At 61.9% G+C, this 11,917-nt stretch overlaps 1 protein-coding gene across 1 annotated transcript; it reads left to right on the forward strand.

Annotated features, from left to right (window-relative positions):
• The first annotated feature begins 6,463 nt into the window (after nucleotides 1-6,463).
• On the forward strand, nucleotides 6,464-11,917 carry DES (desmin). Its single transcript, XM_042041036.1, has 9 exons — nucleotides 6,464-7,096; nucleotides 8,591-8,651; nucleotides 8,827-8,922; nucleotides 9,010-9,171; nucleotides 9,258-9,383; nucleotides 10,084-10,304; nucleotides 10,437-10,486; nucleotides 10,766-10,848; nucleotides 10,970-11,917. Exons 1-9 carry the CDS (start codon nucleotides 6,546-6,548, stop codon nucleotides 11,009-11,011), a joined length of 1,392 nt encoding a protein of 463 aa, XP_041896970.1. The 5' UTR covers nucleotides 6,464-6,545; the 3' UTR covers nucleotides 11,012-11,917.

Below are 11,917 nucleotides of genomic sequence, written 5' to 3' on the forward strand. Positions count from 1 at the left end.
CGCCCGGCGCCCCCTGCTGGCGCGGAGGAACGCGCAGCCCGCACCCCGACCGCGAACTCTGCACCCAGCCCTACACCCCGCAATCCCTGCCCCCAGTCCACACCCCGCAATCTGCACCCAGCCCTACACCCCGCAATCCCTGCCCCCAATCCACACCCCGCAATCTGCACCCCATAATCCACACCCTGCACCATGCACCCCACACCGTGCAATCCACACCCTGCAATCGGCAATGTGCACCCTGCACCCCGTGACCCACGCCCCCACGATCCACACCCTGCGCCTCGCACCCTACACCCCCCACCATGCACATCGCACTCTCAGCCTGCATGCCTCACCATGCAATCCGCACCATGCACCCCTCAGAGCAGGAAAACGTGGTGCTTGCCAAAGCTAGGGCAGAGCTGAACTAAGTGCAGGTGGCAGAGGGACACAGCCAGGAGGGGCCAGGGTGGGAAGCAAGGGGCATGATCAGGCTCCACAAGGATGGTCGCCCATCCTGCCCTGGTGTGCCCCGGTTCTGGGGCTAACTAGGGGAGCAAGGGCTGTCCCAAAACGGGGCTTGGCCTGTGTACACTGGGATGCAGGTGCACAGGGAAGCACACTCGCTTCCCAAAGGCTGGGTATCTTTGGAGTGGGTCGCAGCCAAGCTGCAGCCCCCCATCATTGTTGCTCCCCTGCCTCGGCACTGCCTAGCCCTCACAGGAAACAAGGAACAAGCCCTTGGTGCCATGTTGGAGACAAATGTCTGAGTGACAGCAATGCACTGGGTTCTGAGAGTTGGCTCAGTGGCAGGGCAGCACCCCAGCTGCCTGTCAGCCCCAGGGGCATTCCCAAGGGATAGGACCCCTTGGCCTTGCATGGATTAGGGTGCCTCCTGCCCTTGGCTGGGTTCCCTGCATGGACTGGATGCAGCAGTGGGGTTTTGGGTTTCAATCAGTTCTTGTGCATCGTTTCCCAGAAGGATCCCTTCTTCCTAGCAATGGGTGCGTGGCCTTGGGAGACAGACGTGGCGGCCTGTGAGTGCTGCATGGGGCCCAGGTGTTGGGTGCCAGCTGGATTCCCAGCTCCTGCCCTCATGGGCACCCTGTTAGTTGGAGACACTGTCTGTGTTCTGAGGACTGGAAACTGGTGGTCCTGTTGCCCCTGACCCTGTGACCTGTCGTGCTGAGAGCTCCTGACAGCTCTGGATTTATGCTTCCAGCCCCCAGCACCTGCCTCTCCCCACCACCAAATGGGAACGAGCACTCCCACTGCCTGGCACCCTGCAAACAGACAGCTGGAGGGTCTCCATGTCAACCCCAGCACAACACAGGGCCGGGCCCCACAGGCCAGGCCCCCCCAGGCTGGGACCAGGCTGGGAGCACCCAGCACTCCAGCCCAGAGCTGGGATACATGTGCCAAAGGGACATGCATGCCAAGCAGCCATCCCCACACTGCTCCTGCCAGCATCACCCCCCTCTGCTGCCTGAACTCAGCTCAGGGCCAGGTGCTCTTGGATGGTTCCCAGGCTGTGCCTGACGGACACCTGAGGACATTTGGAGCCCATGGCTTCCAGCTGGTGGATGCCCAGAGCGGATGGGTGCCCAGTGGGTGCTCAGGGTGGATGGATCCTGGGGTGCATGTGTGCAGGACAGGGTGTGCCTGGATCTGGGGTGTCAGAGCAGGAGTGAGTGGCAGGGCCGGGTGTGGCCTTCGTCTGGCCCTGCTGGTGTGAGCAAAGGGCAGTGCCTTGGCGTGCCACAGCTATTCCCAGCACAGCGGGACTTCCAGAAAAAGCTTCCAATGGCTATATCTGGGTGGGCTCTGACTCACCCCTGGCTGGGTGCCAAGAGCTGCACAGCACCTGCCATGGCTGCCCCCTACCCCATCACCGTGCTTCTGAGAAGACACTGCTTCTGTCCCCATCCTGCGCTGCTCCATGAACCGTCTGGTGCAGCAGGGAACCACAGGCAGCCCTTCCAAAACAGCACCAGCTCCTCCTCTGCATGTATGCACCCTGCTGCTGGGCTCATATGTGTGCCCAGGGGTGCCTGGCAGGGACAGGACCGGTAGGGACAGGGCACTGTGGCCCTTCCCATGTCCCCTGGCAGCCCAGGTGGGGTTCCAGGCAGGCTTTGCTCCAGGAAGTGTTCCCTGATAGCAGTAGGCTCTGGGGATGGGAAGGCAGTGCTTAGCCCTCCCTGCTGGAAGGGGTTAATGGCAAGATGGTCCAGGACAGAGACTGTAAACACAGCGGAGCTCCAGGAAGTGCCACCCACTTCTCCCACTGCCTGCCAGGCTGCCTGGACCCCCCTTTGCCAGCCCTGCCAGGATGAGCAAAGGGATGGCATCCATTGAGGCGGTCCCCACATCCCAGCCCACGTGTCTGAGCATGGGAAAGTGAAATCACTGCCCAGGAATTGCTGGAGGCTGAGTGAATGGCCACCATGCCTTACGTGAGCCGCCAGCGATGCAGCGGGTAATGCTACCTCATCTCACTGGCGTGGGTGATGCTGTCGAGGCCTGCAGCACCCTTACGGACCACACAGCCACTCAGTCATCCCTGTGTCCACATGGATCACGAGGGCAGCTGGGCATCCTTAGTATCTCCACACCACTGGGGCAGGTGAATGTCCCCATGAGGACCATGAGGGCAGGTGGGCACACTCAGCCTGCCCCTAGGCAGCAGGGATGGGGGAACATCCCCAATATCCCCATGGATCACAGGGCCAGCTGTAGATGAGTGATGGGGCAGGGGCATGCTTCAAGCATCCACATGGACACGGAAGTAGCTGGTCTCCCCCATTGTTTACATGGCTCAGGGCAACAGCTCACCCCCAGCATCCTCATGAAACATGGAGGCAACAGCCCACCCGGAGGACATACAAAGACCAAGGGAGGTGAGCAAGCACCTCCCAGTATCTGTACAGGTTGCATCTGGACACCCCTGGCATCCATGCTTGCCATGGGGGCATCCAGGCACCCCCCAGCATTCTTGTGTCACTCAGAGACAGGACAATGTCCTCAGCATCCCCATCACCTGGGGACATGGAGGTGCGGACCAGGAGCAAACCGAGAGTCTGTGCACCCCCTGGTTCTGAGCTCTGGAGTGGGCAAAGGCATGGGGAAAGCTGGGATGAAGAGCAGGGGTGGGGGGGCTGCAGACTTTACAGCACCCACCAGCTCCTGGGACTCCATCAGGCCAGGCTGGGCCTTGCTCCAGGCAGGGAGGGAGAGCCACCTCCTATTTAGACAATAGCACGCGCCCAGGATCCGTCAGCACTGGGGAATGGGCCACACAGTCCTTCCCTCTTAGGGTAAAGGCGTCTGGGAGGCTCACGGCTGTAAAAGGAGCGGGATGAAGGAAGACAGCCAGGGGTCAGGAGGGAGGGGGATGGACACCCTCATTTCTTCATTCCCAACCCTCAACTCACCCTTGAGCTAAGGCCAGGCACAAGGAGCCACTAGGGTCCTGGTGGCAGAGTGTAGGGACAAGGAGGGGCCATCACTCTGTCCCCACATCCTGCCTAGCTTCAAGCCCCAAGACGCCCACAGCCCAAGGAGGCTGTGCTGGGTTTAAATCCTGGGGGAGCAGCAGGGAGGGAGGGCCAGGAAGGAGGGGCGGCTGCAGGATGCAGCTGGCTTTGCTCACAGGGATGTCATGACCAGAGGGAGTTGTTTGACATTCCAGCTCCAAATGCCTTCCTGGCAGCAGTCTCATCCAAGATTTGATGGAAGCTGGGACCAGGCCAGTGCGGGGGTTCAGGAGCCACTTCCCAGGCTCCGCTGGTCTGGGTCAGCCCAGCCTGGGATGGAGTTGTGGGGAGGCTGAACGGGGCTGGATAGGACAGGAGGCAGCCGTGCACTTCTGGCCTCTGCAGCCTCCTCACTTTCTGCCTCTTCTGGGTCTTTAATTGGCACAGAGTGTTTGTCATCTTGTCCCTGGGACGGGAGTCAGGCAGGGTCTCTGGGTCCTGCACTTCATCCCTCCTTCCTGTCACGCTGGGTCCTCCAAGCAGACGGGGATTTCCTAAGAGGCTGGTCCACCCTCTGCAAGACGTGGGGCCCCTGCCTGCCCAGAGCCATACCGGAAGGCTGTCACAAAGCTAAGGAAAGGCCACTTCAAGCAGCCTGCCCTAGAGCAGGGTCAAGAGAATGCTACTGGTTAATTCCACCGAGTTGCTTTCTCTCCAAAGAGCAGTGCCCAAGAGTGCATTTCCTCTCCCTGGAGCACCCCAACTCTGCACCCCCCTGCTCTATGGGATGAGGATGGGAACAAGGGCAACCCAGGCCTGAGATGGGATTTGCGTCAACCTACCTGAAACACCAGGGCAGGGTGCCAGGCACTTCTGGACACAGCATCCCTGAGGAGTCCATCCTCCCCACACTAGCAGCTGGCACAGCAGTGGGGTGGGGTCATAAGAAGGGATGGCTGAACTCTATTCCTGGTGGTATGCTGTCCCAGATGCCCTGAGTCCCCCTCACGGGGCACCCACCTGCCCCTCTGCACATCGGCTAAGGACCAGCTTGCCGGCACAGGTAGGGCACACGTGCGGGGCTCTGGGATGTGCAGGGCATACTCGGAATGGGGCCAGAAGGACGAAGGATGCTGTCTGTTTTTCCATCTACTCTCCCCCCACATGCCCCCCTTTCTTCCATCCTCCCCCTGTGCTGGGATGAAACAACCCCATCTGGAAATACCTTCCCTTTTAAAGGCAGGCTCTTCCAGGCAGCTTGTACCCTCTGGGAAGACGCCACATCACTCTGCAACTGGGTGGCTGGGAGAGGTTCCAGGGATGGGGGGCTTGGAGGGGCAGAAGGGATGCAAGGCACTGAGAATCTGCCCACCTGCATGTTTGTGGGACCCAGACTTTAGCTGTCTCCCCAAGCAACACAGAGCAGGGAGGCAGCAGGGAGGAGTTCTCCCAGGGCCGGGTCAGTTGAGAATGCTTCCATGACCAAGTCCGAGCCTTTGCCTGATGCTGATCCTGCCATGGGTGAGCCATGGCATTTCTTGGCATCTGCGTTACAGCCAGGACTGAAGGCTGAGAGGTGCAGGGCCAGGCAGGGCTGAGTGCTGTCCTGCTGCTGAGTCACCCTGTGCCCAGTGGCACAGCAGTCCCCTCCAGCAGGGCCTTCAGGGACAAAGGCACTGGGGCCGAGCCAGCTGACGTCAGCCAAAACCGCCCAGCTTGGACAGAGCTGGGGGTCACCAGGTGTGCTGGGGAGTCTGGGGAGGAGGGGGTGCTGCCCAGGCAAGGGGAACCCTCATGAGGGGTTCCCCCAGCACAGCCACCCTCCCTCAGGATGTCCTTTTTAGGTGGCATGGGTTTGTGCAGGGCCGTGAGGGTCCCTGATGTAGCCCACCGCTTGTCCAGGAAGCTGTAGTGGAGTTTTCAGATGGACTCAGAAATTACCCATTCTGGGAGTTTTTGGGGAGCTGGGCTGGGCTTTGTGATCCCCAATGTACTTCCCGGCCAAAGGGGAGACTGAGGAGACAGGGCAGAGCCTGCAGTGCCTCGGGATAACCTGGGGACCTTGTTCTGCTCTTAGGGTGATGGGGATCAGAGGGGCTGCTCCAGGCAGGGTCGCCATCCAGCTGTTCTCTCCACACGCCTGGAGCAAGAAGGGTTAACAGAGTGCCTCCCCCACTATAAATACCATGTATGTATGTCCCACACCCCACGAGTATGAGCTGGGAAGGCTATTTTGGTTGAGTGCCTGCTGCTTTGGGAATGTGCCGGAGCGAGGACAGGGGCTGACGTCACTGTCACTGGGACTTGGACCCAGCACCTGCTCGGGGTCACTCAGCAGCACTCCGAAAACACCCAGACCCTGGCCAGTGCTCAGCCCCCCATGTCAGAAAGAGAGTTTGGGTGCTGGGTCAGTACAAGCACACTCAGGGCAGGGGTTCCCTCACATCAACCCCGCTCCAGGGCCCTTCCTTGCTCACTTTCTCGATGGGGGGGCTGGAGTCTGGCCCCACATGGAGACCTGAGCCATGTGCTCTTACCAGCGGGTGGGTCAGGGCATCATCAAGGGCCCTTTGGGGTGCTCAAGACCAATTTGGGGACCATGACTACCTGGCATGGGGCTTGGCTCAAGGGGGTCAATAGATGTTGTGAAGGTCTCTGTTCCCTTCTTTCCCTCCATGGCGTCAGCCTAGGCTGTCTGTCTGTCTGTCTGTCTGGGCCCCGTGTGGGTAGCACTGCACTCTGACAGGGGGGTCACCACCAGCCTGCCCCACTTCCTCCCCTCGCACCCCCAGGGATGGGGCAGAGCCGTGGGGGCCGATGTCAAGGCCTCACCAGGGAACTCTGGGGTGCCCAGGGGCCCTCGCTTTCCGGGGGGTGCGGGCAGGTGAGGGGCAGTGGGCGGGGGCTGCCGGCCACCCCCCCCGCAGCAGCATCCCCCAGCTGCCCGGCAGCAGGAGGGGCGGGTGATGTCAGCAGGATACAAATAGCGGCGCGCAGTCCCCTCCCGACGCCTCTCCGAGCTGTGCCGGCCGCTCGCCAGCCCTCCGCCTGCTCCCTGCTCCGGCCTCGCCTCCCCACGCCGCCACCATGAGCCAGTCCTACTCCTCCAGCCAGCGGGTCTCTTCCTACCGCCGCACCTTTGGCGGCTCCCCAGTCTTCCCTCGTGCCTCCTTCGGGGGCAAGGGCAGCAGCGGCAGCTCCGTCACCTCCCGCGTCTACCAGGTGTCCCGCACCTCGGCCGTCCCCAGCGTGTCCACCTTCCGCACCACCCGTGTGACACCCCTGCGCTCCTACCAAAGTGCCTACCAGGGTGCTGGCGAGCTGCTGGACTTCAGCCTGGCAGATGCCATGAACCAGGAGTTCCTCCAGACCCGCACCAATGAGAAGGTGGAGCTGCAGGAGCTCAATGACCGTTTCGCCAACTACATCGAAAAGGTGCGCTTCTTGGAGCAGCAGAATGCCCTCATGGTGGCTGAAGTGAACCGCCTGCGGGGCAAGGAGCCCACCCGCGTGGCCGAGATGTACGAGGAGGAGCTGCGGGAACTCCGGCGCCAGGTGGACCTGCTCACCAACCAGCGGGCTCGTGTGGAAGTTGAGCGTGATAACCTGCTTGATGACCTGCAGAAGCTCAAACAGAAGTGAGTGGGGGGGGCCCTGGAGAGTCCCTGTGGGCATCCATCCGTGCATCTCCATCCCTAGGGGTGGGTAGGGGCAGAGCTCGCTCTGGCAGCCCCTCGGTTGCTTACTGCTATCCTTGTGCCTCACACTCAGAGCCCATAATGACCCCAGTACTCTCTCCCCCTTGACCACTTTCTGGTTACTGAGGCAGCACGCAGAGGGTAGAGTAGCTCCCATAGCAGGGGTGTCCCCTATGCCCTCCCTTGCTGTGGGGCTGAGGCTGGGCTGTAACACCACAGGACACACAGAACTGGGAGATTGAAGTGCACCTCACCCCGGGGTCCCCATCTCTGCTCACACTGAGGAGGGCTGCTGGGCCCATGGGTGAGCTGAGCTCTGTGGGATCAATGGACAGACCGATGCAGTCAGGCAGGCAGAAGTGAGGGGGCAGATAACCCGAGGAGGGTGCTCCATCAGCTCCAGATGTGAAGGAGGGAGGAAAGGAAGTGGCTGTACTTCTGAAGGCCAGGGATGCTCCAGGCCTGCCGTGAGTGTCCATGGTGCCCTGTGGGCAGTGGGAGACCCCAGAGATGCTGTGGACCTGGCTGATGCTGGGGAAGAGCTGTGGCACCAGATCCAGTCCTACACCTGTGGGGATTATCCACAAGGGTGGACAGGCTCAGGGACCCCCCCAGGGACTGACCAGCATGGGGAACCTGGCAGTAGGGGCAGATACTCGAGGAGAGCTGTATGTTCTGGTGATGGTCTGCACCTTCCTTCCTGGACCCTGTGCCCTGGGGACACCATCCCCTGGGGGTGACACAGTCTGCTGCCTCCTTCTGTAACCCCAGCCATCACCACAGCCAGCCAGCACTGAGGTCCTCCCTGATGCTGGGGAGCTGGGGGTGGTGGCATGAAGGAACTCTCAGTGACAGGGGAGGAGCAGGGTGCAGAACAAATGGGTGTTGGGTTTCTGCCACCCCATGTGCCAGCACAACCTGGGCGCCTCCGTCTCCTCCCCGCTGCCTTTCCACTGGCATGCAGCCTGCGGGACTGTCCCCTCCGCTGGCACCAGTCTGGATCTCCAGTCCTGACCTGAGCCTCCCCCACAGGAGTCCCCACTTCACACTCCATCCCACAGCATTGCTGAGACCTCTCTGTGCTCCTGCTCTCCCTGGGATAGCTCAGCCGGTGGCCGTCTCTTGGACCCCCTGTGCCAGATCCTGCACACTGTCCCCCCAGCTGCTGGTCACTCTCCCCTATAAGGGCTGGGGCAGTGCGCGTGGCACTGAGCTGACCTCATGTCTTTGTGATGTCTCCGGCGTTGACTATAATAGGGAATGGGAGGAAGAGCCCCTGGCCCCCCGCCAGTCCTCTGCTGCCTGCCGGGAACAGAGGACAATCTGTTTTCTTCCTACTGGGTCATGCTGGGCTTAAGGACAACTTGGGGGGACATCACCACGGAGGGACAGAGCTTCCTCCAGACCCCCCTAGCCTCCCTTCTCTGCCTACAGGCTGCAAGAGGAGATCCAGCTGAAGGAGGAGGCTGAGAACAACCTTGCTGCATTCAGAGCTGTGAGTACCCGTCCCCGTAGTGTGGCATGGGAACACCACCTTCCTTCCTACCCCCATCTCCCCCCAGCAGCCTGGCCCCAGCACCAGGGCATGGTCCTGGACACAGATTTGCACCTTCCAGCCCTCGTGCTCTCCCTGCAACCCCCCACTATCCCTCATTCTGTGTCCCTCCCAGGATGTGGATGCAGCCACACTGGCACGCATTGACCTGGAAAGACGTATCGAGTCCCTGCAGGAGGAGATCGCCTTCCTCAAGAAGGTGCACGAAGAGGTAGGGCAGAAGTGGCCCCCTTTTCCAATGGTACTCATGGGGCAGGGAAAATGGAGTGGGTGCCGAGATGTGACCTTGTCCACGCAGGAAATCCGGGAGCTGCAAGCACAGCTGCAGGAGCAGCACATCCAGGTGGAGATGGACATCTCCAAGCCTGATCTCACAGCTGCGCTGCGGGACATCCGTGCTCAGTATGAGAGCATTGCTGCCAAGAACATCGCCGAGGCCGAGGAGTGGTACAAGTCCAAGGTGTGGGAGCAGCGGGCCCCGGGCTGGCCCTGGCACAGCGGGTTCCATCTCGGTGGTTGTGCCCACTGACCATGGTCTCTCCCCAGGTGTCTGATCTGACGCAGGCAGCCAACAAGAACAACGATGCGCTAAGGCAGGCAAAACAGGAGATGCTGGAGTACCGGCACCAGATCCAGTCCTACACCTGCGAGATTGATGCCCTCAAGGGCACGGTGAGCTAAGGGCAGCATTGGGAAGATCCCCAGCTTCCCTGCAGGGACCTGCTGCTCCAAGGCTGCTCAGGGACCTCTGGGACATCTCTGGGGTGGGGGCCTCTTCCCAGCTCTCTCAGTTGCTACTGTGAGGGGCCTTGTACCCCACATTTGGGCTGCATGTCCCCCAGCAGTGGCCTGAGCTCCTGCAAAGTGTTTTGGCAGAGTCCTGGAATCAAAGTGCAGATTGTAAAATGTGACCCAGCCTGGGAGGCTCCAGGCAGGCGGGCACAGGGCTTGGGGTGTCTGGTTGCAGGCTGGCAAGGTGGTTGCGAACAAACAGGGCACAACAGTCCCATTCTGGCACAGTCATGGTCACAGGAGCCAGCCAGCAGCCACCAGTGCCACCCCCAGGCAGCCATCCCATCCTTCTGCAGCTCTCTGTGCCCTCTTCCTTGGGCAGGATGGCTTTGCTGGAGGGCCTGGGCACCAGGGTGCTGGGGTTGCCTGGTACATTCCCAGCTTGCCCCCATCAGACCCTGCTGCCCAATGCTGGGCAGGTGTGGAGTGTGACAGTCACCCATCATGGTCCCACCTCCGCTGGACCAAGACCAGGGCTGATCATGGCTCTCCCCAGGATGCCCTGGCATTCCCAGTCCCCACCCCAGGTGACCCCTGGCTCCTCTGGGTTCCCCCCTCACTGAGCACCCCATCTCTCCAGAACGACTCGCTGATGCGCCAGATGCGGGAGATGGAGGAGCGCTTCGCGGGGGAGGCCGGTGGGTACCAGGACACCATTGCCCGCCTGGAGGAGGAAATCCGGCACCTGAAGGATGAGATGGCCCGGCACCTGCGTGAGTACCAGGACCTGCTCAATGTCAAGATGGCCCTGGATGTGGAGATCGCCACATACCGCAAGCTGCTGGAAGGCGAGGAGAACCGGTGAGTGGAAGGGAGGCAGGCCAAGCTGGGGGAACAGCAGGGTCAGTGGTTTTTTGGGGGTCCAACTTTGTGAGCACACACCTGAGGGCTAGGGCTGGCTGGCACTAAGCTTTCCCCTTTGTGTTCCCACAGGATCAGCATCCCCATGCACCAGACCTTTGCCTCTGCACTCAATTTCCGAGGTGAGCACCACTCCATGAGGAGGGGAAGCTGGGACGAGTCTTCTGAGTTCCCCACTTTTGGGGCAAATGTCCCTCCTGGGGGGTTGTAGCCAGGCTGGCAGGTTGGGGACACACGGGTGCCACACAGAGCCCCTGCTGTGGGAGCACTTGTTTGGGTGTTGCTGTGAGCTGGAGGGGGTTAAACCAAGGCTGCTGAAGTTCCCCAGTGACCCCAGACCCATGCTGTGTCCCCATGCCGTGTGTCCCGGTGGTCCCATCCCCTGTATCCTCCCCCTGCAGAGACCAGCCCAGAGCAGCGGGGCTCGGAGGTGCACACCAAAAAGACCGTGATGATCAAAACCATCGAAACCCGTGATGGGGAGGTGAGCGCAGGGCGGCACCGGAGGGTGGTTGGGAGGCAGGGGACCGAGCACGGCGCCTGGTCCCGCACTCGGGGCTCTGCTGTGGCATTGCACGGCGTCTCACGGTGCCTCTCTCCCACAGGTGGTGAGTGAGGCGACTCAGCAGCAGCATGAAGTGCTGTAGAGGAGGCTGCTCCAGCAGCCCACCGGCACCTTCTGTCCCTGCCTCCGTCCCGCCGCCATGCCCCCCTCCTGCCCCCCACCTTGCCTCTCGGCGCTCCCCCGGCACTGCCTGAGGAGTCTCCCCCATGCAGCTGCCTCTGGGCCCCCCACACCCCCCGGGCTCTCTCCTCCGGCTCCAAAAGGCTCGCTCTGCTTTTGCAGCTTCGCAGCGGCAACGCCAGCGTCAGGATCAGGCCAGGGCCGGGGGCGGCAGGAGGGAGGGACGGGACAGGTGGGAGGGGCTGGGGGGAGCAGGTGGTGGCCTGGGCCAGCTCCATGGAGAGCCGGACGGTCCCAGCAGCGGGTTCTGGATCCCCCCACAGGCCCCTTCCCACGCTGGGCACAGCTTTGGGTTTCATCCCACACGAGTGGGGACCCATCCCCCTCCACCAGCACCGCCGGCCCCCCTGGAGCTGGCTCTTCTCCAGGTGCACGGTGGCGATGCTAGGGGTGGGGAGAAGCCAGGCGTGGTCTGGGCTGAGCCCCCTGTTCTCTGCCCAGCTCAGAGCAAGGGGGCCCCAAGCCTGCGTGTTCCCCCAGCCCTGGGGGGCTCGGGCCCTTCGCTGCCCCCGGCCCCAAAGGCAGCCCCGTGGGGCAGAGGAGGGCAGTGCCCGCCCCCCCCCCGTGGCAGGGACCCCCAGCAGCAGGAGGCTGCACGGGGCCAGGCCCATGAGCCGAGAGGGTACCTGTAGGTGGACACAGGAGAGAGGAGGAGTGAGTAAATGGGAGAGAGGGGGGAGAGAATGAGAGGAGCTGGAGAGAGGCCCGGGGGGCCAGGGCAGGCATTGCCACCCCTTGCCCCAATGCACCCCCACCCCACCACGTGTATGAGACTCTTCAGGCGGCTGAAATAAACAGCGGAGCATCA

This window comes from Corvus kubaryi, unplaced genomic scaffold (assembly GCF_017639235.1).
Source record: "Corvus kubaryi isolate FWS band 111438036 unplaced genomic scaffold, C.kubaryi_AGA036_p1.0 37396, whole genome shotgun sequence".
Taxonomy (NCBI): Eukaryota; Metazoa; Chordata; class Aves; order Passeriformes; family Corvidae; genus Corvus; species Corvus kubaryi.

Excerpts from the sequence above, each read along its gene's own strand:
- DES (XM_042041036.1), top strand. The coding sequence starts at position 6,546 with ATGAGCCAGTCCTACTCCTCCAGCCAGCGGGTCTCTTCCTACCGCCGC. Across the intron at positions 7,097-8,590 it reads CTGCAGAAGCTCAAACAGAA|GCTGCAAGAGGAGATCCAGC; the intron begins GTGAGTGGGGGG and ends CTCTGCCTACAG. Across the intron at positions 10,487-10,765 it reads CTCTGCACTCAATTTCCGAG|AGACCAGCCCAGAGCAGCGG; the intron begins GTGAGCACCACT and ends CTCCCCCTGCAG.